At 41.1% G+C, this 24,989-nt stretch overlaps 1 protein-coding gene across 1 annotated transcript in view; it reads left to right on the top strand.

The window, feature by feature from the left end:
• Positions 1–6,655: 6,655 nt before the first annotated feature.
• LOC308140596 (5-hydroxytryptamine receptor 4) overlaps positions 6,656–24,989 on the top strand; it is a gene marked incomplete at both ends in the record, with an annotated part of 36,949 nt that continues 18,615 nt past the window's right edge. The window contains 5 exons of the mRNA XM_080510438.1: positions 6,656–6,678; positions 7,056–7,220; positions 8,318–8,518; positions 9,204–9,357; positions 11,610–12,274. Coding sequence (XP_080366564.1) covers positions 6,656–6,678; positions 7,056–7,220; positions 8,318–8,518; positions 9,204–9,357; positions 11,610–12,274 — 1,208 coding nt within the window. The remainder of the gene's footprint in view (positions 6,679–7,055; positions 7,221–8,317; positions 8,519–9,203; positions 9,358–11,609; positions 12,275–24,989) is intronic.

Here is a 24,989-nt window from a genome sequence, read left to right as displayed (position 1 = left end):
AATTTAACAATGTGAAGCAGACCTGCGGTGAATTAATCAGTTTATTCAGTTGCCTCTTAGCAGGATATTACATTCTGCCACAAGATGAAAAAAAGGAACACAATTTTAAGGTGTTGACTTGAGAGCCAAATTTCCCAGATTTAAAGCCAATTCAGCATCTGTAGGAAGTTTTGCGTTGCTGCCGTGTGGAATTTCTATGTTGCCTCTGTGTGCGCATGTATTTCTTTTTCCCCACCATGTACATTTGAGACCAGCTTGTCAATTGAAGGCCTCGTGAAAGTTTTTTTGTGTGAATGGGGCTTCAATTTCTCACGCTGACTTATTTAGTTTTACAACCATGCTTCAATTGGCCCGATGTATCCTCAACTTTAGTAATGTGACTCAGTAAGTGTTCGATTAGATGATCCCAAATTGTGTTGTTATTGATGCAGAGGGTAACATGTAACCTGCAAACCTGACTCCCATCTGTGGAAATGGAGGACAGCACAACTGGTGTAAATAGGTTTTTCTGCACACGTGTGAGTCGATGGACTATTTTCAGCTGTTCCGAGCTCCATTATCATGTAAATGGAAACTCAAAACACAAGTGAGGCCAGCAAGACAAAGTTTTGGAACCACTGCACTTATTAAAAATCCCTTACCTTCCTTCAGGAAAAGAAAACCGTTGTTGTCACTCTGTGTGTTATGCTCAACTAACTCTTGTTGACACATCTTGATGGTTCATGATGCTCCCATGCTCGATGAGATTATGTCTTTGGATTTCCTGGTGCCGAAATTGTTTTTCCAGGAGGTTGCGGTTTGAACATCTGTTTGAGGATGAGTTTGTTTAAGAGGCAGGTAGCGAAAGTCAAACTTGTAAAACGACAGACACGAGAGTATGATGTGTGTCCTTGGCAACGGAACCAGAGACTCCTCCTCCTCCACACGGAAATGAAACGAGCTGTATCTTTTGTGATGTCTTCCACAGAGGACACGACCACATATAATTTCAATAACTTTTTTTTTACTACTAGTCTCGTGAACGTACATATTTGTTCACGTTCTTTTTATGATCAATTAAATATTTGTGGAAATGTTTTGTGGAGACAAGATGCAATGTTCAATAACACGGTCTGATTATTATAGTAAAGCTTTGTTTTAAAGATTGCACATATTTCTTATGTTTTACGATAAATCCATTATCGTCTCTTTGTTGAAGGATGAGCAAAAAAGTATCAGGAAGAATTGCATAGAAAAGTGGAATTTTTAGTGTCTTTTTCACAACATGACTTAATTGTTGGAAAGAAAAAGGTTAATGGGTTCATGGTAGGGCTACTAATCTTATAGCAAGAATAATGACTGATTAAGAAAATAGATTTACCTAAACTTACACAAGTTAGTTTGAGGAAGAGCTATAATCCGGATGTTATTGAAACTTTGTATGAAACAGGAGGACGGACATAATTCTGGATTAAGAGTGTCTCCATGCAATAAATAGAAGTTTACAAAAACAGAAATAAGTTTACACTAATCCTCACAGTCCAGTTTCACATATATTAATATTGACCCCATTGAAACTTAATTATGAAAATGTGGAAAACTAAGTGCAAGTGAAGACAAACATTATTTTGATAATCGTTTATATTAACGTTTAACATATTGATTTCATTGTTTGTAAATATGGCATTTATTCACAAATACACACATTTCTATAATATACCAGGATTTTATTGTATGAAAAGTACTGCAGAGAAAATCAGATAAAACGATCTGGACAGGTAATAAAAATTTCGTTTGTTATAGAATTATTAAAGATATAATAACATGATTAAAAGTCATTAATCATTAAAAACAAAATAGGCGTTAGAATAATAGAACTTTTAAAGAGACCCTTCAATAAGCTTCGTTCACATTCTCAACTTCATGGTTGTTGCCAGTTTTCTGTAGTGTTTACTCCACTGATCCCTAACTTTAAATTGTTGTTGACTGAAACAAGGCATGATTCAACCTTTTTAAAGACGTCTCTGAAAGGAACGTTGACTTTCTTTTGGACTCAAGAGATGTGCATTAGTTAGACTTCCCCCAGGGTCACAGAGACGTCCAGATGGTGCTTCAGATCACAACTCGCTTAAAATCAGTCAGTCTGTCCTCTTTATCCGTCAGCCTTCAATAATCTATCTGTCTATAGTAATTAGGATTGCTGATGTGTTCCTTGTTGGTCTCATTGCAGATGCGGATATATGCACATATTTTTTCGCCCCTTTGTGCAGGACATCGAGTCTCTCCTGTAGTGGACGCATCCTCTGCCTTCATGTAAACATAAAACGCAACACTTTTTTCGAACGAGAACATTCTCCGAGCAAAATAGGAGGACTGCATTATTCCGGTCGTGTGAAACATGCTAAATATACATTTATGCAACAATTTATTGCATCCCAGGATACTGTGGTTGGTGTTTTGCTCTGCCTGAGACAGTCTTGGCATTTTCGACAGCCGGATCTGATGTAACCTGTTGGGATTTCGTCATGCAGCGAGCATGATTGAAGTGTCATTTTATCAAGCTGTCACATCTGCAGAAATGTTCATTTCTGGCTGATACCGGTGACCTGCCGATAATGTCATGCATTCCTCACTGAAATATCGCCGTGACTAATGGATTGATGTTGTTTACTGCCCACAAGAGTGTGAATCCGAGTGACTTTAGTTCTGACTACTTCTCCTCCGAGATCACGGGGATGCTGTCAAGAGGAGGTCAGATTAAACGTCGTAGAAGCCACCAGAGATCGCACCATAGCATAAACTCCAGGTAGCATTGTGACCATGTACGACCTCACAGATTTGCACCACTGACTGAGTTTCCCATAATCTAATTTGCATTTTATTAAAGTCATTGAGCAGGTTGCGGTTCTCTAGTCCTCTCATCCCCTCATGGTATTTCAGCAGCTTTGATCATAATTAAAAAAAACAAGTTTCGAGAGTGACTAACAGTAAAAACTTTAGGCTATACGGCAAATATCAAACGTGGACAGAAAAGCATTGTGGTGTTTTCGTGCGCTCCAGAGTTCATCCTGTCCAGTTCAGCTCAGTGTCGGTCAGATGTGAAATGGAGACGGTGAGCTGTGAAAACCCGCCTGGCTGGACTCACATCACAGGAGAGGACCACAGAGGCCAGTCAGAAATATGCTTCCTCACTCCATCCCTCTTTCCTTTCTTAGAAATTGAGCAAATATCTCATTCTTAAGTCATGTGAGTGACCCCCCCCCCGTGTGTGACGAGCAGCGGGCCGGGTCCGTGTCTGCGCCGCTGATCCGTCAGTGATTGTGTTTGTGGGAGACGGGAGCAGGAGGGTAATAATGCTGATTACAGCCTCCGTTTGAGCTGTAATCAGTAGTTTTTCCAGTGGTGTTGAAAATTAGAGTGGCATGCCAAAGCCATCTAATCTGGGTACTATTGATGAGCCGATTTATTCCTTCATGAAAATGACATTTAATTAGGTTTTTCTGTGCTTATAATCAGTGTTATTGTGTCCCAATCAATGAAGTGTTAAAGAAGGTTCCTAATGGGTCACGGACTCTCTTAAAGAGCTTATTAAATTTGGCAAAGCATGAGATTGTGTGACATCTTGGCATGTGAATCACTGTCTCAAACTGTCTGATCAATTTTTTTCCCAAGTATTTTCCTCCTTTTTTTCTGTTGTAAAAAGGAAATTATTATTTTTGTGATTTTCCCACATTGTTCTTGTCCTATTATTATTTTCGAGAGCATGCACTCCTGCAACACCGTTTCCTACATGCATGAGCTTGAAGAGGACAAGACGCAGAAAGAAAACAGTATCCGACTCGTCTGATAAATGCAATATAATGTCTATATCTGGCTGCAAACAAGAAAAAAAAGCTTTAGTGCTAAAGCTAACAGCCAGAGCAGGAAGATGGGAAGAGGCAGCAGCTGTTTATATGGACCAGGAAATAGAGGAGGAACAAGCTCGCAGAATTTTCCACATTTTTAATTGCATTATCAATTTCGTTAGAGTAATCGGCCACAAGCATGTTCCCGACAAAAAATACAGATTCTTCGTATTGTGCACTTTCCAGGCCTTAACGACCAGAGAAATGACGGCTCAAAAGTCTACTCATTAACACTCCATTATGTTTACAGCATTAATGCAATTTGTGCAACAGCAAAAAATGACAAATATCCAGTATTTTAAATTGACGATATACAATATTGAACAATACATGTATTTAAATGTTAATCTATGCCTGCTCACTCTTTGTTTTTAATGACACTGGGTCGTGGCCACAAATGTTGAGGCATTCAACTGAAAAATGAGTAGGCGATGTGCAGATTGATACCAAATCATTGATGGTTTCAACAACATATCGTTTAAGTAAAAACTCTTGTTAATGACTTCGGTGATAGATGGCTAGAAAATTAATCTGCTGCTTTTCAGTGTTCCTCTTTACAACTTTGAAAGTTCTTACTTCTCTTAAGGATTAAAGAATTGATATGGTAAATGTTGTTCAATTCCATACATCCATTCTGCGCTGTAATTTTACAGCCCCCCCCCCACAAGGCCCTCCTGGGATCAGGCTCTTGTCAGTACAGATGGTGTGTGATGTATGCTCTTCACTCAAATACAATGAGGCTGTGATGTAATCTACTCGGGTTGCGTTATCGCTTTCAGCTCCCCTGGAAGATACAGAGCCTTCGATAGGAAATTCTTCTCGTCACATGTGGTTTGTTTCAGCTTGGCCATGTTATCTTGAAAACAGCCAATTTCTTTTTTCTTTTTTTTTGCGTGTTGAAGACACGACTTTGGACAAGTCCAAGCTAGAAAATCTACGATCACAGATTCTCCGTCTTCATGGTCTTTTGGGACCTCCAAACAAATTGAAATCAGTCACGTAGGCTCACACTGTAATCCTCCACATGTCTGTATTTATCCTACAAACTGCTAAATTTCTTCCAGCCAAGATGCAGTCATAGCGAATGATATTTGAACGAGAACATAGACAGGATTAAAACAAAAAGACTGTTGTAGCCGTTGCCACAGCACCAGGTAACAGAGAATCGAGAGTGAGATGACACGTATAGAAAACCGAGTTCTGCAGGAAGTGAATGTTACTGACAAGATTCCCGGTTTTCACAGTCTGTCAGGTGTTGATACAGGCGTCACCAGTGATAAGAGCAGGCACCCTCATAAAAAGCAGAAACACAGATGTTGTAATTGGTGCTGAGTGCTGATAAGACATCTACAGTGGGAACGATGAGAGGCTCCTCTCCGTCACTCTTAAATGTACATTTATTCTTACATGACTGAGCAAAGAGTGACATAATGACCTTTCAATTGATACAAAGGCCTTGTATTATACAGTTTTCGAACAATTTCACATTGTTGCCAGAGGTCCAACAACATTGTATTCAAATTGCATTTCCCAAATCCAGCCTTAGTCCTGAATTTCAGCCAGTCTAAAAAGTTCACACCTACTCCATACCTGTTTTATGGCCGCTTTTGCCAGGAGTCCACATGTTACTTCCAGGGGCAGAGCTCATCTACCTGTGGGAGGGTCAAAGTGAGTATCAACTACCAGAGGGAGTGGTTATTTCCCCTCATGACATCATGAAGGGACAATCTGTGATTCATCTGTACCAACACGCGTTTGCTAAAGAAGTGGAGTTTTTCTTTGTTGTGCTGATGAATATGTTTTCACCAAACCAAAACAAATACTATGGGAAATGACTACAAATTCAACATGAAGCCAATTTTAACCTCGACCCTGAGAGCATGGATTTGAGGCTGATGATGATCATTTACGTTTTCACAGCAAGGTACCTATGTTTCATGACACCTCTGGTCTCACTGTTGTGTTGAGTCCTCTACTCTCGACAAATTAGCAAAACATAAAATCAATGTTTTCTTTGAAATGTTTTATTTGCTTGTCGGTTTGGTCTGCTTGGAGCCTCTTGTGGGTCGGTTTTGGACCCTGGGCCTTATCTTTGACACCCCTGCGTTGGGCATTTCACCCTATGTGTCGAGCAGCCGGAATGTTTTCATTTACAAAACACGAGAATGGAAGCATGTGAAATACGAAATGGCAGCATTTCAAGTAAAAGCACTTGCAATCAGCTAATTAGTTTTAGTTCGCTCATGTCGGCTGAGGCCTGTTTTGACTTGCCCAAGCTAAATGTTGATATCTCGCATTAGCATTTATCTATAAACAGATGACACAATTTGATTGAGTCACTAAAAACAAGAGAATGAAAGACTGAGTTCGGTTGAGGTCCCTGCCGGCCTCAGCAGTGCATTTCAGGAGCACTGAACACTGAACCTATGACCTTTCTCAACAAGGATAAAGGAAGAATTTCCCTCGTTGTTGTCAGTAAACCGCAGTACTATTGCTGCATTACAAAGAAAAGCTGATTTGATCTGACATTCACAGCTGCTGTCTGTTGGCCGGAGATTCACTCTCGAAATGTCTCGCATTTTCGAGCTGTGATTGAGTTACTTTTTTGAGGTATTGAATGTTTGGCTCCGTACAGCTGCTATAAGATGGGTTTGAGATGGCGCCAAAGAAATCCCAACTTGATGTATGACTTGTGTGTGTGTGTGTCAACAGGGCTATAGAATGGGGTGATGAGGACTCTCCTCTGCTGACCTCCGTGCAGATGACTAGTGATGGCCACAGCATCACCTCAACAGTAAGTCAGAAAACTTCCCATGAGACAGGATTATTGTGAAAAACCTAAAGGCTTCCAGTCCAGAAGTCCGAATTTTAAGGATTTTATTATTCATACTTTAAAGTTGTGGAATATAATGTAATTGTGGTCAGTTTTACACTTCACTTTAAAATAATCATTTCTGTTTAAAACATAAAAAAAAGGTCCCGATGTGTTCTTTAACCCCTATTGTGTTGCATTAGATCCTCTTTATTTCTGAATAAATGAATATGTGCATTATACAAACTTGCAAAGCAGTGGATGAGAAAATGCACAAGATGAGCGCATTGTTTAAAACTTCACGGGATCAACTGTGTCCGTCTTTCATTTGTGGTCGGCTGGTTTACTTTTTCTTGCAGTTCGTTGGAAGACTTGATGAACACGGAACGACAACAGGAGCAGCAGGAATTTGTGAACTCACTGGAGACGATCGTTCTCACCATCTTCCTCTCCGTCATCATTGTCATGACGGTGTTTGGAAACCTGTTGGTCATGGTGGCGCTCTGCAAAGACAGACACCTACGGTGAGCCAGCCGTCCCTTTCTCCGCTGCCACAGCAGCCAGAACATTAGAACTACCGACCGAAGAAGTCCACATTTGGCTGCTTTATTTTGCCCGACCCGATAACGTCACTCGATCTCTTGAAGGGTTGCAAAGTGAAGTGGTAATTGATCGTTTTAAAAATAGATGACTTGGCGTTTTGTTAATCTATCGAACAAAATTACTGAGTTAAAGCATTTACATACGAAATATATCATTTATTTAAGAAAAGTAAAAGAAACAAATACTACTCAAAAGTATCTGCAGGATAAACAAAGGTAAGCTTACAAAGCAAGCAGTGGGAGAAAAAAAATGGTGCGTCAGGCAAAAGTGGAGGCTGAATCGCTCTGCTCCAGCTGGGACTGGACTTCCACGCCACATATCACCTGGACGGACTACTTTTACTACCAAAAGCCGTGGTGGAGGGCATGGCTGCCTGTATTAACAGGGACTGGTGCACAAACCGTGTCCTGGTAAACCAGCATTGCCCTGAATCTGTGGAGTTTATGTCACTAAAGTGTCGCCCGCATTACACGCCGCAGGAGTTTACCAAGATGCTGCTGGTGACTGTTTATATTCCTCCGAGCACGCATGGCGCCGGCGAATGCCGGGGACTTTGATTACGCCCTGCTGACGGACTGTCTGCCTGGTTTTCATGAAAACAAAGACATTGCAACCAGAAGAGACGGTGCTCTGGACCAGAGCTACACAAACAAACAATATGAACCATATGCCTAAGCCCGAATGCCGCCCCACACCTCAACATCTGCACTTAAGTTATACCACATTTGCACACTTTTCTTCCTTTTTCTGTTGTGTATTGCTGCACTATTTTAACCCTATTCCTATATTTTTATTCTTTAAATGTTATACCTATGTTGCTGGTGCAAAAAAAAAATAAAATAAAATACAAGTGAAGGCATTGAAATGACAAAAACTGCAAGCTGAAGCGTCTAAAAATTCCAATGATAAAAATGTGGATCCTGCAAAATGTGGAATATAATACTCTTTCAGAATTGTGAGGTTGTTGGAATGGAACGCGGCAAACATTTTTCTTCTCTTCTCTTTTCTTCACTCACAGAAAGAAAAAAACTAACTACTTCATTGTGTCCCTGGCATTTGCCGACTTGCTGGTCGCACTAGTGGTGATGCCCTTCGCTGCGATCGAACTGACGACAGGCCAGTGGCGCTATGGGGAGATTTTCTGCCTGGTGCGGACGTCGCTGGACGTCTTGTTGACGACAGCGTCCATCCTGCATCTCTGCTGCATCGCGCTGGACAGGTTTGACTCGCTGCAGTCACAGATACTATATCTACTTTTAGAAATCATCAGATACACTATAGTTTAAGTTTATTGTGCCGTATTCAATGTGTTTTTATAGTGTGGTTTTTAATATTCAATTTGATTTCGGATTGAAGGACCCCTTTTTTTTAATTTCAAAACTGTACAGCAGAGGTGTCAAACATAAGGCCCGTGAACATAAACTGAGCTGCAAGAGGCTCCAATCCGGCAGCCAAACCACCAAGCAAATTGTCAAAATATCCCAGAAATCATTGCTTTTCAGGAACTCATTACTTATAAGTGGTGGAGACAACACAACACAGACTCAATATTAGTGATGCTGTCGTGAAAGCGAGCTACCTCACTATCAAACGAGCCTCAAAGCAAAGCTGCCAGGGTGACTTTGTAAAAATATGCCACAACTATGGGTTTTTTTTTTAGGGGGGAACATTTCACTGTATTTTGCACCAGAAGGTTTAATTACAATTGGCTTTATGTTGAGATTGTTGTAATTATCGTTTGTATTATTTTGGTTTTCCGAAACAAAGAAACACAAAACGCTATTATGGCATTTTTGTAACGATGCAGGCCGCTGAAGATGAAATTAGGCGGTATGTGGCTTCAGAGCTGAAATGCCTTTGACACTGTACAGAATATGCAAGCTTGTATGTGTGTGTTATTCCAGGTATTACGCTATCTGCTGCCAGCCACTGGTCTACAGACACAAGATGACTCCGCTGAGAGTAGCAGTCATGCTCAGCGGCTGTTGGCTCATCCCCACATTCATCTCCTTTCTACCCATCATGCAAAGCTGGAATGCCATCGGCATCGAAGACATTGTGAGTCCTCAGTGTCTAAAACTAAAAGAAAGCATGGAGATTAGCAAAAAGTGATACGGTGATGAACTCGCCCGATTTCATCGCGAATATTATCAAAACTCCAATCGCAGTAAAGACTTCATCCGCCTCCCTCAGATGCCAAAAGATAGCCATGTTCTGTCTGGGAGGGCAAAAACAGCATTAACCTCTCCAGTTGAATATTCTCTTGTTCTAATAACATGCCCAATCCCCTGAACAATGACACGGTAATGCAGTGATCACAAAACAATTCCCGTCCCAGTGGAGGGTTTTCTGGCTGCCAGCGAAAGGCAGCACTTCAGCAAGCATTTTCTTGTGGTTTGGATATGTTTTTGGCGCAAGGATAATTCAGGGCTGCCTTGAAATGAGCAGCAGGACTCCCAGAGGCAGAGGGGGGAGAGATGAATTTATTCATCCAGACTTAATGAAACACGCAGCTCTCTTCTCTTGTCTTTCAGTCTGGCTGCATCTAAACGGCATTCTGGCTCCTTTTTAGTTTTTTTTTTATAGCTGGATGGATGTCAAAAAAATCTAAACCTTTTAGGACTCGATGAATTTACAGAATTTAATTGTAGATTAACAGTGAGATTCCAGTTTATTATTTTATATACTTTGCATTTGCTTTTCCTTGGATTGTCTTTCTTCAAAACATTTAAAAAAAGGTACCCAGTTTTGCTCCAAAAAGGAATCGTTTAAAATATTGTCTTACCAATGCTGTCAAAAGATTCCAATAGCTGATTCTTTAACTATGATGCAAGTCGCACAATTATTGTTGGTGAGCCTCTACATACCTGGTGGCAAGATGTTTTGAAACTTGAGTGGCCTCTGCTCTTTTATGAAGAAAAGTTATAAGAGATTTCTATTCCATTTATAACTGCTGCGCTTACATTAAATGCAGGGATGTACCGATACTTAACCAGTATCGGCTATCGGGGCCCATAGAATGTGTTTGGAATACATATAAAGATCAAGCACAAAGCTTTCTGTGGCTTTTGAAATTCATGTTTGCCTTTTTAATGGCCAACATAGACGTAATCTACCTAGTTATACTATTCCTCTGCAGGAAAATCTATCTTGCTCAGTGAAAACTGGCCTTACATGAAGACCAACCAGCTCATGTCACACAATAGTCCAATTAGCATTAGGGTTGTCGTGCATCTATGTCCAGTTGGACTCAAAAAGGCTCGTGGTCTAAATACTTTTTCAGAGCAGGGCAATCAGTTCTCTCTGACCTACATTCTCCAGCCAGAACTATAGCAGTGTTTACATGAACATAAATAATGGGAATGAAAGCCTGATCAGGATGAAAATGCTTCATGTAAACATGTATATTGGACAATTCTGGTCTGGCTTCATTTGGACGGAAATTCATTACAAATGGGAGGGATGTTTTATACCAATCTTTGTTCTGCACTGAATCCATTTACAGACTTGTTCCATTCATGTCTCTGGAGCCCGGGTCAAATTATCCTAACTTGCATATTATCACCATGGGATGCTTCAGGCCTGTTATTTTCAGAGAAAATGTCAGCAGAAGGGCACAATTGAGGCGACGCTGCCCCATTGTTTAAAAACCGGTCTGTGACGGTCTCTTTCTGATTATACTTTTAACAAGAGCGTTTTGGGGACTTACAGTTTTGAATGAAGCACAAAATGAAACACAAGAACTTGATTAGTCCAGACAACAAAAACTCTCTCTAATACTGGTGGGCTTCCAGGTAAAGTTGGACGTGGGCTCATGTGAGCAACCGCAAATGGCCCATGGCACAGAGCAAAGCATTGTGGGATTACTGGACTGACAAAATTGGATTATAGTCTTGGCGCATATGAGCCGACGCAATCTGACCGCTTTATTCAGTGTTCATGTAAATAGAACAATCTGATTTGGAAGTTGGAAATCATTTTCACAGATTTACAAAAACATGACCGTGTAAAAACACAGGTATCGATCCGATTTTGTGCAATGTGACATGGTTGTTGGTGCGACGGAGGATTTCCGTCAAAATGTTTGAGGAACACCAATCAGTAGGAAGTGTGTGATTCTACCACGTCAATATGCGCCAATATTTGAAAGTGATGACAACTAGTCTTTATGTTTTTGGCGCTACTTGACTTAACGACAGAAAAGGTTACAAGAAAAACATTATTATATAGTTGTGAGAAGTTCGGTTCAGCTCCGTACATAAGAAAAGCCTCATTTGTAACATTTGTTCCCGGATCTCTTCTTGCTCCAGATTGAAGAGAGACGAGCCCTGTCAGGAGGCTCCAACGACACAAGCTGCATCTTTCTCGTCAATCGGCCGTACGCCCTCATCTGTTCCGCAGTGGCGTTCTACGTCCCGCTGGCGCTCATGATCCTGGCGTACCAGCGAATCTACGTCACCGCCATGACCCACGTGAGGCAGATCGAGACGCTGCAGCGCGCCGGCTCCGCGCCCGTCTCCGGCACGCTCCCGGTCATCACCGTGAGGCCGTCCACTTCCTCGGACCCAATGGAGCACTGTCGCTTCAGGACCACGACGGGTTCATCCTCGTCGGAGCACACTCCCGCGGCCAACAGCCGCATGCGCATCGAGACCAAAGCGGCAAAGACGCTGGCGGTTATAATGGGTTGTTTCTGCCTGTGCTGGGCGCCCTTCTTCATCACGAACATTGTGGACCCCTTCATCCACTACTCCGTACCCTGGCAGCTGTGGACAGCCTGGCTGTGGTTGGGGTACATTAACTCGGGGTTGAACCCCTTCCTGTACGCCTTCCTGAACCGGGCTTTCCGGAGGGCGTTCCTGGTGATCCTCTGCTGCGGGGACGAGCGGTACACGCGGCAGGGGAGCTACTCTTATGGACAAACCCACAGAGCGTGCTCAGCCGCGTCCGCCAACGGCACTTCCATGGCTTTGAGGTAAACACACGGCAGGGGCACAAGTCATTTTGCACCACTTTGGCATCCTTTGTTGGTATAACAAAGCCAAAGAGGCAATTTTTTTAAATCACGTTTTTTTTTTTTTTAATATATTTTTTGGAGGTCAACAGAACCTGTACGTTTGTCCGAGGAGAGATTGTAGCTATGAGAAGGAGGTTGAAAATGGTTCACAGAGACTGAGTGTTGCTGTTGGCAGCTGAAAGTCAGAAAGAAACAAACACTGTTTCAGATCCAGATTCAGATTCAGATCGACTTTATTATTTATTATTGTTTGCTGGACACAAGGTTAAACTAGCCCCTAAATCCACAGATAGACATCCACGTCACTTTTATACATAAAGTCTTGACAGTGGACTATAAACGAGAGATAAATGAGGATCTACATGCCGGTTCGAGTTGAAATAATTTCTTAGCTCATCGATTTCAAACATTGAACCTGGCCTGCTATTGGAGCGTTCACAGTTTTTAGCTCAACCCAGCTGTAGACCATCTTGAAGAGTTGATCTTTTTACTCTGGTGAAAACAACTGCACCAGGATACACAAGTTTGATCTAGTAAAGCTCCCATAGGCCGAAATTTAATTCCTCATTGATGTCTTGTTCAATGGCATGACTCATCAGCAACTCGTAGGAATGATGGTTTCTATGCTGTGTTTGGTAAATGCCTCATGGGATGCACGCGTTGTGTGCATTGTTAAAAAAAGGGGGGGTGGTTGTGGTTCGACAAGCTGCACAAAATACCCGGGCAAAGATTATTCTGAGCCACGAAAAAAAAGGCCAAAGCCGTCATAACCAGAACCAGGAGGCCACATTATTCAAACACTTCGACCACAACGATGTAAAAGCATAATAGTCATTCATTTAAAAAATCCTAACTATATGACCACAAGAAAACATTAAATCAAAGAATTGGGACAGGTGTTACACGTTGCTCCAGGACAATACATTTGGGTCAGACGATGTTCCTGTCATGTTTATAGGTAGATGCTTTCGCAAAGTGAAGTGGATTTGAATCTGAACTTGTTTTCACACTATAAACATCTTTTGTAAACGTTTTTTTGGCTGCACATTTATTGCCTTCACAAGGCGGCCAGTTTTAAAAATATATATTTAAAAAAAAGACTCTGCACCTTACACTATGCTAACTTATATAGTTGATAAGTCATTTATCTGTGAAGTTTGTTGTTTTATGGGCTTTGATTCCTCTGAAGTTCTCCTTGACCTGAATAACAAAAAAGCCATATTTTTCCTCATGTGTATTTTTTGAGATAAAGTATTCTCTTATCTAATTACAAAAACAACACTAATAGTCTGTTGATGTTAATGGTGGTGATTTAGTTGACGGCTGTGTTTGTGCTCTCAGCCCCTTCCAGTTTGGAGGATGATGGAGGAGGTGGCCTGCTTGCGTCTGCACTGTTTAAGTTTGACACAAGTACTTCACTGCTGGACAGAAACAAAAGGCACACTCGTACACGCTTACGCACTCAAACTCGCGGTCACACGCACACACAAAATCTGCTGGCGCGCCGGTGTGCCAGCGACACCCTCTACTGCCTGAAAGCCTCCTGCATGTGCTCAAAACATGTGTCATCCTCTTCTCTCTGGTCCGTTACTGGATCATTTATGCAAAGAAATAAATTATTTGTTCAGTTGTGCCACTGCTCCGCTGTGTGTGGTGCAGTGTTGCATTTAAAAAGCAGCCCGGTAATACAATAAAACGGCGACGTGTGACAACTTTAAACCACTCAAGTTGGAAAGGAAATGAAAAGTAATGCCCAAGTTACTTTTCCAAATACTGTGTTACTTTTATTTTGAGTAAGTAATGAAGTAGCCACTACTTTTAACCAATACCTAGCATAGCAACCACTAACTTTAAGCAACTTGCACAACACTGAAGTAATGCAGACGTAGGTACTATAATTAGCACTAAAACAACATCCTTATACATTGTGACCAACTAGTTAATTTCACGACCAGATTTAAATCATGGTCTACTTCAAATTATTGTGCGACTGGGTTTATGTCAAGGTAAAAAAAAAAAATGGTTCAAGTTTTTCAATAATTATTGCTTGTCATATTTCTCAGACTTTTTAGTAGATTTGCTCAGTCACAATTTGGACGAAATGAGCAGAATAATAAAAGTTGCTCATACGTGACGTAATGTGAGCATCTGTGTCACTATAAAAGCGCATTAACAAACCGCCTTCTATGTCACTTTATCCAACGTAGACCCCGTATACGCAACTGCGTTTCAAGTGAAAACGCAGTTTTTGCATTTTTGTTTCAGAAAAGTTTTGCTTTTATACAGCAATGTTTAAAAAAATATGTCCATTCACACAGAAATGGCAGAAATGCTCAAAATGTTAGGTTAGAATGTTGGGCCATTAGTGGGTGCTGTTTGCTTTTGTGATGAAACCACACACACATGCACAGAGAGCGATACGCTATAATCTTTAACAGCAGCGAGTACACAGACATTCACGATGAAGTTGGATTGTTATTACGGTGACTCAACTATGAAACTACCAAGCTCCAGGAGAATATGGACTGGGAGTCATGACACACCGGAGGCCGCCGTTGTTGTTATTGTCCTTCTTCTGCAGAAGAACTATTTACTGCAGCCGTGGTGCTCATGCACAGTAGCAACAATCACACATCAATTCACACAGAGACAGAGTTGGTGCGTGGTTTGAAAAATTCCACCTTGGGAGCCGTTTTCAAAAACTTGTGTTTTCAGTGATGCTGAGCACCGTTGTCATGTAAAAACGCAACAAGAGTTTTGTGTGTGTGTGTGTGTGTGTGTGTGTGTGTGTGTGTGTGTGTGTGTGTGTGTGTGTGTGTGTGTGTGTGTGTGTGTGTGTGTGTGTGTGTGTGTGTGTGTGTGTGTGTGTGTGTGTGTGTGTGTGTGTGTGTGTGTAACAGTGTTAACTCCAATCTGATGCCCTCTCCGACAATCAGCCCCCAACAGAGAGCAGACTCAGGCATTCAGATTAGTGCAGACAACGTGCTGGAAACTGAAATCACAGCGGGAATCCTTCTCATATTATTTAGTCAGCGAGCTGGAGGCATGTAGGAGGACTCCGTGGGCAGATGGTGGGCTTGTTGGTCTGAGTGTTTTGAGATATTTGAAGTCACAAACAAGAAGCGTGTCCTGCCTCTGTGCTTCAGCTGGGGCACACGAGCCAAAACGTGGTGGTATCGGAGCCAAGGACAGAAAGGCTTTCAAGAAAATGTTATAGTGAGTTCTGAGAGAGACTAACAACACTGGTACACTTCGCAGTACTATTGCTCCACCTCACAGCTGTTGCGAATGTAGTACGTGATATGACTCTGGTTAATATACTGGCTATTTGCTTTGTTTCCTCTGGTTGCACATGGAGTAAATCATAGAAACGAATTGGCCCAATTTGAAGAAGCGGAAGTCCTCGTGATGTAGATTTACAGGACCCAATAAATGTGCACGAGCACTGCTGTGCTGTTTGTTTAGTAGTGGCACTATTTGTGTTTGCAGAGTTAAACCTATCAAGTAAAGAAACATTATTTGCTTTTGTAAGGCATTTAATAAACAGTTTTGGTTGAACTGTTGTATAAAATGTATGGTGGTGAACCTGTTTCACTGAACAATCACCACACGTTGGTCAAATTGAGGCACACGAGACAAAACCAACCTGCAACAGGCTCCAATGCAGCCCCACAAACTAGCAAGCAAAGTGTAAACATTTTGAAGAAAACACAAACTTCCGAAGTGAAGTGAGACCTTGAGCTCATTGTGAGTGAACGAGCATCAGCCTCAAAGCCAGGTGAACTTTTGGTCAAATTAAATTTCCACTGAATTTTGCACCAGAAGTTTTAATTAAAATTGGCTTCATGTTGAGATTGTAGTGATTTTCAGTAGTAATTGTTTGGGTTTTTTCATCGCGGATACTCTGCGCCACAAAAACAACAAAAACATTAAAGATTAAAAAGTAAAGGTTATTATTGCATTATTTTACTGGTCTCGCCCACTCAAGATGAAACTGAGCCGTTTGTTGCCCCTGAGCTTAAAAAGAGTTTGACACCCCAGTCTTAAATAATGGTGTTTTTTTTTTTTTTGCAAGCTAATTCATGCTCTTTCAATGTTTTGCCATCTTGTCGCCTGCAGTTTTGTATTCTGTGGTGTTGCCACCTTTTCTTTGGTAACAAAAGACTAAAAAGGAAAAAGAAAAACACTCTCCTCACTGTATTTTGAAGTAAATAACTTGTCCTGCCACTTTATTCTATTTCCAGCCACAGTTCCTTTGTGGTAGCCAAGCCGTGGATTAGTCATTTTCCACCAGTATTGTGGAGGAGCGTTTTTACTTGGGGCTCGACATGTTTTGAAATCGCACGGCAATTGTAATTTTGCCCCGTTCCGTATCATATTGCATTAATTAGGATTTAATGTTTCCTTTCTGAAAATAACTCAAGCCAGTTTTTGCCTGAAGACAGAAAATAAAACTTGTGTTCATGGAAGAAAATGTATTAATGTAATTTTGTAGGGTTTGGAGATTTCTTTCTTCTTCTTCTCTGAAATCCCTGGAGCCCTATTCCAGACACACACACACACACACACACACACACACACACACACACACACACACACACACACACACACACACACACACACACACACACACACACACACACACACACACACACACACACACACACACACACACACACACACACACACACACACACACACACACACACACACACACACACACACAGCTCCAGCAGTGGATAGTCGACACTTGTTTGTGATTAGAGTCATAACACAGGCGTCGTGTTGTGCCCGCGAGTAGCCGAGGTAGCAAAGACATCGGGAGCATCTGAAACGGGTTGAATCTGTTGAGTAAATACTGTCACATCATTCCTCATGTCCTTCTGTTGCCCCAGTGGGTACGACATTTGTTTACAGTATTGTGATCTTTGTTCAGTTTGTACCGTTTCTTTTTTTTTTTTTTTACTGATGTTTCACCTGGTGCCCAGAATAAACCATCGTATTTGCTCCATACAAGGAGGTCTTAGCATTGAAATACTAGAACACCCAATCGATTAAATGTTGACTTTTTTGGTTTTTCGACATAGTGAGTTTAAGAAATGCAATTAAAATCTGTCACGCGGTGGTGAATGTGCTCGGACTTTAACACATTCACACAAACGCACACACCCACACACAAAATGTTATTAACCACCCTGCTAAATCTGAATAATTAAAAATCCACAATGTACAATTATTTCTCGTAATGATGAAAGACTGTGCCATTTGTGATTGAATAGTGCAGTGCAGGTGTGTCAGCTAACAACACCGAGACCAGAAGTGAAAATAAACTCTGTTGAACGCTATAAATTCAGTCTGGTCGGTAGTAAATTCATCATTTTGACCGGACCACCAGAGGTGGAAAGTAACAATGCGAAGGTGTTTTACAGTTTGTGATACTGAGAGGAACACTGATAGCGACATAAACGTATTTTATGTGGTTTAAAATAAGAATTTCATTGAAGCTTCATGTGACAGTCACAGAATATTAAAGCCAGCTTTATAGTGTATGTTTATAGAAATCTTTTCCATACAGTTGCATAAACTGTGTATTGTTTTTAGTTAAGATGTCCTCACCCACTACAATTGCAGTTTTAAATCATAGTCTATAGCTCTGCCCTCAAAATAGCCTCAAAGCCATGCTGTCAGGATGACGTTGTGAAAACATGTGTAACCCAATTCAGGGTATGAACACGCCACTACTGGGCTCCTAGGAGCTGGGAGTAAAAGCAATAATCACTCGACGCAGGTATATATAGTTATTTTGAATGTTTTAGTTTGAACAACTTTGAAACTATGGGCCTAATAACTAAGAAACATTTTTTTTTTTAATAAATTCTGCCTTCAAAAATGTCTGTTGTGGATCTAATCAATGTTTGAGTCAAGTCAGTAAGTCTGGGGAAAAGTCAAAGGTCAGGAGAATGTCCAACGTAGGCTCTCGTCAGTCCTCCCATAAGATCCATTGAATGATGCAGTGATGGAGTTTCCATACTTTTTTCTCTTCTTTTTCTTACGCTCACCGGAGAAACAAAATGTACTCCATCCGTAAAGTATTGTCATCAAATTACCTCAAATAGGCGAGCACGCTATCCGGTTTCACAGAAAATAAACTTCCAGTTTTTCAAAGTGAAACTCAAAGTACATATCACCACAAGATGAAAATATGATCAGAAATAAATAAAACATTTATCCCCCATCTTGGCAGGTCACACATTCATAAAGCAACAGCTGGAGGACTTTTTTTGGAGTCATGTCACTATATTTTGCACCTGAACGTTTCATTAAAATTGGCTTTATGTTGAGATTGTAGTCCTTTTCAGCTTGTTTTTGTAAAAAGACATTTTCAACTCTCATCTCATTTTCATACTCTGCGCCACAACAAAGAACAACTTTAAAGGTTAATTAATTGTGCCTGCCTCTGTAAGAGGCGTCGCACAATTATTACAATCCTGGGAAAGCGCCGTTTTTTTAAATTATTATTAATTAATTGTGCCTACCTCTGTAAGAGGCGTCGCACAATTATTACAATCCTGGGAAAGCGCCGTTTTTTTTTATTATTCTTCCTCTGCCGCACAAAGTTTGCCGGACTACTAGTCCCGCACCGTTTGGAGTACGTAGACAAAAAGCATATCGCTACGTAGGGAATTATCGGGAATCCTGTGCATCCATTTGGATTATGGATATCGCAAACGGCTTCCGAACAACACGTAAAAAACGGCGAAGAATTTCCCATCCGCTTTACATGGGAACCGAGAAAAAACCCAAAACAAAATCACACTTTTTCCACGCCACATCACATCGCCAAATTTTCAGCTACAGACTCCAACTTACTCTTAAAACGTTGCCGCACTTGTCCTCTATTCACATATGTCAGGATTTTTCACAAGTTTTACCAATTTTAAACTGTGAGCCTTCAAAGGTCATCAAGTTTTCCCTCCTTTTTCCAGTTTTGTATGGGTGTGTATGTGGAAAAGTTAGAGGGGGACATTTCAGTTAGAGTTTTACAAAAAAAAATAATAATAATTCTCTCGTCGCCACGGCCACATTTCTTCGTCTTTCTCAACATAGTATACATCCAAATGTAGCTACAGGCCTTGTGCTTCTCACGAGGGGACACTTTTGTCTCAGAGAGACACGGTTCTCCCTCCAGGGGACTTAATTGACAGGGAGCGCAGGATTTTCTGTAGCCCGCTCCTATGTATTTTGGAGAGACGTTTTCTCCCCAAATCCCCAAAGTTCAGCCATTTGTTTCAAGTCCTCACGGGGACACGGAACCTTGTGAGGTCACGAAAACCACACCCTACGTCCTTCAACTTCTCCCGACGCCCATGGTGAAGAAATTTTTCACCCAAGTGTCACGGTTCTCCAACTATAAGCAGTTGTTCGGGACCTGCGTTTGTGCTTTTTTGCTTATGTGGGTGACTCAGCAAACTCCATTTCACACAAGCTGCACCTAATCAGGATGACATCACAGACTGAAGCAGACAATCTGCCTGGCAAGACACACGGCTCCTCTGATTGGCTGGACCAGTAACATGATGGTTGACCACACAGTGCTCACACATATACAGTGTCTGAGGCAGCATACTTTTCAATGCATTTTAAGGCTGATGCTAATGCCTTAGCATCAACACTTGTTAGCATGCCAATTAGCATACTAAAACGTTTGTTCAATTGAGATGAAATTTGGAGGGTGGCCTCAAGGGGGCGCTGCGATCACGGCGCACTAGCTAATTAGCCACCGCGCTAAGCTAATTGGCTCAGCATCTCAGAATGTCACATAACTCCAGATTCCAGGTCAGCCACACCTGGGAGGTATCCTCTGCGTTTTTCAGGCAAATCGCAGGTGTTAGCATCGCATGCTAACAAGTTTGTTCAAATGAGCTGAAATTTGGAGGGTGGCCTCATGGTAGCGCTGCGATCAAGAATCACTAGCTAATGACATGGTTTCCACGTACTTAAATCGCTTTTAGCTATTAGCATCACATGCTAACAAGTTGGTTCAAATGAGCTGAAATTTGGAGGGTGGCCTCGTGGTGGCGCTGCGATCGAGAATCACTAGCTAATGACATGGTTTCCACGTACTTTTGACCCCGCCGCGGCCTCGCTCGGCAGCAGGGGGCAGGCACAATAAAATTTCCGCGGGAATTTTCTAGTTCTAAAGATTATTATTGCATTATTTTACCAGTCCAGGCTACTCAAAGATGGAATAGGTCTGTATGTGTCCCCTGAAAAAAAAAAATCGAATTTGATACCCCCCTGTTTATTATCAAACTGTGGAAAATGTACCACAAGTGGTGAATGAGCTCCCTCTAGTGGTACGTATAATTAGGTGTTTTTAATGATGTTCAAAACGTTTTGTCTTCACTTAAAAATATTGTTGCGTAAACGGGGTCTAAGTCAAGTTAAAATCAACACTTCACTAGTTTCCTGAGATGAAACTTACTGAAGCTCCTGTTCTGTCGATCCCGACATCCAGGAAGAACGCTCAGGTTACTGATTATTTTACACCTGAACAGAAATATGGAGTTTCAATTTCAGAATGTACAACTGCATCGATTAATGGCAATCTTTGCTTTTGTTTTTTTTACATAACCCCAATGAATTAAAAATTAATATCTGTATTTTGTTCCAAGAGGAGCTTTGACATGATAATAGATCTATTTCATACCTTACTTTTGCATGAGAAGGAGTTTGTATCCAAAACTGGATAAGTCATCTATTATAACACTTTTCCTTTTCTAGCTGGTGTTTAAAGTTCACACGTATCTTCAGTGTTTCTTTCACACTTCGACTTAAAAACTTAAGAAAACCCCTGGACGACTGCTCTGTGAAGGTTAGGATCAAAAACTGATGTGGAAGAAACCCGACGACAAAGCAAGACAGTGACTTGATGCAAAGCTTCATCTGTGTTCCCTCTTAGCAAAGTAACAGCAGAGAGCGCTCGGTTAGAAGTTTCTCCAAGTTAAATCTCACCTTTCTGCTTTCCCACCACCTTCAGAGCTGCTGACATCAATACTTTAAAACAGTGTGGGCTGGACGTGTGAGCTTCAACTCAGAAATAAAAGCAGGAGAGCGTGTTGAACACTGAAAGGTGTCAGGAGATAATATAGGGCCAGATTGAAAATTAACTACTGATCTTTTACTTGTGAAACTCTGTGCCCACATCAAGCATGTTTAAATTAGCGAGCAGTGTGATGTAATGGTGATACCTAGACATCAAACTTCAATGAAGTAGCAATCACCCGTTTTCTCTTCTGATTTGTGATTATGGAAACATGCTTTAAGTTTGTGTAACCTTATAATTGATACAAGATCTGAGTTTTTCCTCAATTCCTATTACGAATGTGTGTAATTCCAGAAACATATAAACTTTTGAGCAAACATGTATTAAACAAAAAAACACCTACTTCAAACATGAATCTTGATAATGAAACTTGATTTTGTTAAGCTGTTTACCTGCAGTTTTTACATTCTCAACAGTCTGAAGTGGGACTTTTCTTTGTGTTCGTAGCTCTGTTAGCGGACCAATACGTCACACCCATTACAAATAACTTGTGCTTTGACAGTCAACACTCAAGTGTTAAACTCTGCACAAACATTATTCTTCACTCCCACAAACGGTAGGAATACGAGGCAAAACATATGTTGAAGTGGGACTCAAAACATTTAGAGGAAACCAAAGCACCATCATGAAACAAAGAACGTAAAAAAAAAAAAAAAACCCACAAAAAAAAACAAGCTACAACTCAGATTGTTCCTGCGACCCTGAAAAGAAAGTTTTGGTTTGATTCGTCCCGAGTTCACCTTCAGGGATGAGAAGTGTTGGATTGAGTCAACACGGCCGACGCTCCCATAACCTCTGTGAATGTTCGTGATTGGAAGTAGCTGGCAGTCATCACTGCAGCGCAGCTGTTTGGTGGCTGGAAAACAACAGAACTGGGCAGTGAAAGTCATCTGGGAGAGACGTTGGAAGTCTCCGTGGGTCAAGGCCACGCTGTCATGTTCAATCAGCGTTCCACTCGCTGCCGTTTTTTCCGTCCTTGATGTTTGCTGCTCTGAATATCGAGATAAGATTAAACTCACAGCTCCATATAGGGAAATTAGGTCCATGAACACAGGGATTCATCGGGGAAGGGCCACAAATAAGAGAAGAAAATGCGCTCCAGATGAGAGTAAAGAAGGTGTTTGACACAATACAGCTTCCTGGGTTGTGTTAAAGAGGCACTTCGGGCATTTCTTTACTCCGCTGACTTGACAAAAGGTGCCACAGAAATGCCTTTGTCAGAACAAGCTGAGGCTTTATCTTTGGTTATAAAAAGTATTCAATATTGTGCTTGTCGTCATTATTAACAGGTGGTTTCTCTGTCATTTTAATCATCAGTGCCAGATTACATCAAATTTGGCTGAATTGCACTGATGAGTGAAATTTTAAAACAACCAAAATCCAATCCGCTTTGACCGGCCAATGTTTTTGGCAGTTTTTGCAGAAACGTTTTGCTGAATCGTTAACAAAAATCATCGCACACTGTTCCAGAATTCACCACATGTTTTGTTTTTTTAGTACGCATGCGCCCCCAATGCAAGTTAAAAAAAAACAAACATTAAAATTAAATTGGCACCTAAGACAGTAATCTTTGCACCTCACCTCTTAAAGAAATTGGCAAACAGAATAAGGGTTATCATAAATTGTTATTTGTATTAAAATCATTATACTAGAATATTAACAACTCAAAACATCCAAGAAAACATCATATAAAAGATGATAAATCTCTGACCTGAAAAGTAAGTAATAAAAATGTATTAATAAAGCAAATGTCACAAATAAAGATCACAAAGTGCTTCACACCATTAGTAGTAAAAATATAAAAGCAGAAATAATGTCAGTAAAAATAAGTATATGTCGTAATGATGATAGAACAGGGGAGCAACCACTGCAATACAAAGCAGCACAAACAAAAAAAAGCACATCTACAGTACATATGAAATTGTTTAAGGTATACAGGAGGATTTTTAGGAATTTTAGGAAAGAACCGCCCTCTCCACCGTTTGAAAAAAATGCGCATGCGCAACGCTGTACCTGCTCCCGAGACGGAACGCCTACTAAAACGCGTGCGAGAGACATGCACGAGCCCAGTTCTCCTCGTGCACGCTCTGTTTACAAGTCACAAGTCGGCATCGCTCACATAAGCTCACTTTACAAGAAGATTTGCACCAGAGGGGGTGAAACTGTGTAAAAATGTCCGAGAATAATGCGTCGGGTCGGCCAGCGGCTTGATGAGGACCGTGTGGAGTGAGCTGCGCGCAGGGACGGGCACGTACGACGGGCTTACGTCATATATCACCAGAATGATTGACAATTGGGAGGACCAGTTATTTTGATGATCCACCCGGAAGAAGAAAATCCTCTACTATACCTTTAAAAATTCAATGAGATTTTGTCCAAACATGACAGGAAGGTGAATCATTCGACCACTTTGATTAGTTTGGATAACTTACAGTTGATCACAGCTTCTCCCTGTTGGCTTTTCCTTCTTACCCACATCTGATAGCAAGTATGTCAAATAAAATCAGTGCAAGATGATATAAATAACAGTCCCACCATCTCTGTGTGGATGAAGAAAAGGGTCTCTGGTTGAAAACAGTTTTTTTTTTATGCTTTGTTTAGACTGACAGCAGGACAGTGCAAACACTCTCCTCCAGTGATTTATTGGACGATCTGGGTGATTTATTATTGTTTGATTGAAACCTCAGATCCTCCAGCTGCTCCTCCCTTCACATCTCACTGCTCTCACTCCATTTCTGACATTTCTATCTTTCCATTGTTCCTGTTAAACGTGGTGTGAAACGCTTTTTTTTCTTTCCTGTGTCTGTGCGTCTTCTGTTATCACCTTTCTTTTCCCTCTATTCCTCACCTACTTTCTTTTTGCTTTTTGCTTTTTAGTCATCTAATAAGAATTTTCACTGACTATCATAACAGGATCTTTTGGATTTCCCCCCCCCCCCCCAAACATTGAGAGTGAAGTGGACAACAACACATGTTGAGAGGGGGGAAATAAAAAAAAAAAGTGGAATGCAAACTGAGACTGCTGTTTTGATGACTTTTTGTTTTCTTACGCGTGGAGGAAATCTGCTCTCGTCCTGTCAGCCTGGACTTGAACTCATCTGTTGTCACTAAATCAAACTCACCTCTGCCTCCCTGTCTGTTCCTGGCTTTGCTCTCCCTGCGTAATACGAACCCAGTTTCCCTGCTGACGAGCCGGGATTCAGGATTTGCCCACCATGAACTCCAGGAGCAACAAGGGGTTACTTTCACTGAGAGGATACAGATGCATGTGCAGGTTACAGACAATTAGTCCTTGATTACACTTACAAGTTAAAAACAATGAGAAATCACCTGGTGGTGTAACTTTCTCCAATAGTTGGATCATTCTTAATAATGTGCACAACTCATTTATATCTCATTGTGGCGTTTCTGAGCTGTTGTGGTTGGTCTTGTGATTAATCTCATTTATTATTGGATCAGATTATAGTTGGTCATATTTCACATTGCTGTTCCATATTTTCAGGTTAAATCGAGGCTCTTCTGCTGTGAACAGGAATTTACTGAAATAACAACCAGTGCAATGTCTTC

Source organism: Blennius ocellaris, assembly GCF_963422515.1.
Source record: "Blennius ocellaris genome assembly, chromosome: 15".
Lineage (NCBI taxonomy): Eukaryota > Metazoa > Chordata > Actinopteri > Blenniiformes > Blenniidae > Blennius > Blennius ocellaris.
This window is presented reverse-complemented; position numbering and strand designations above follow the sequence as displayed.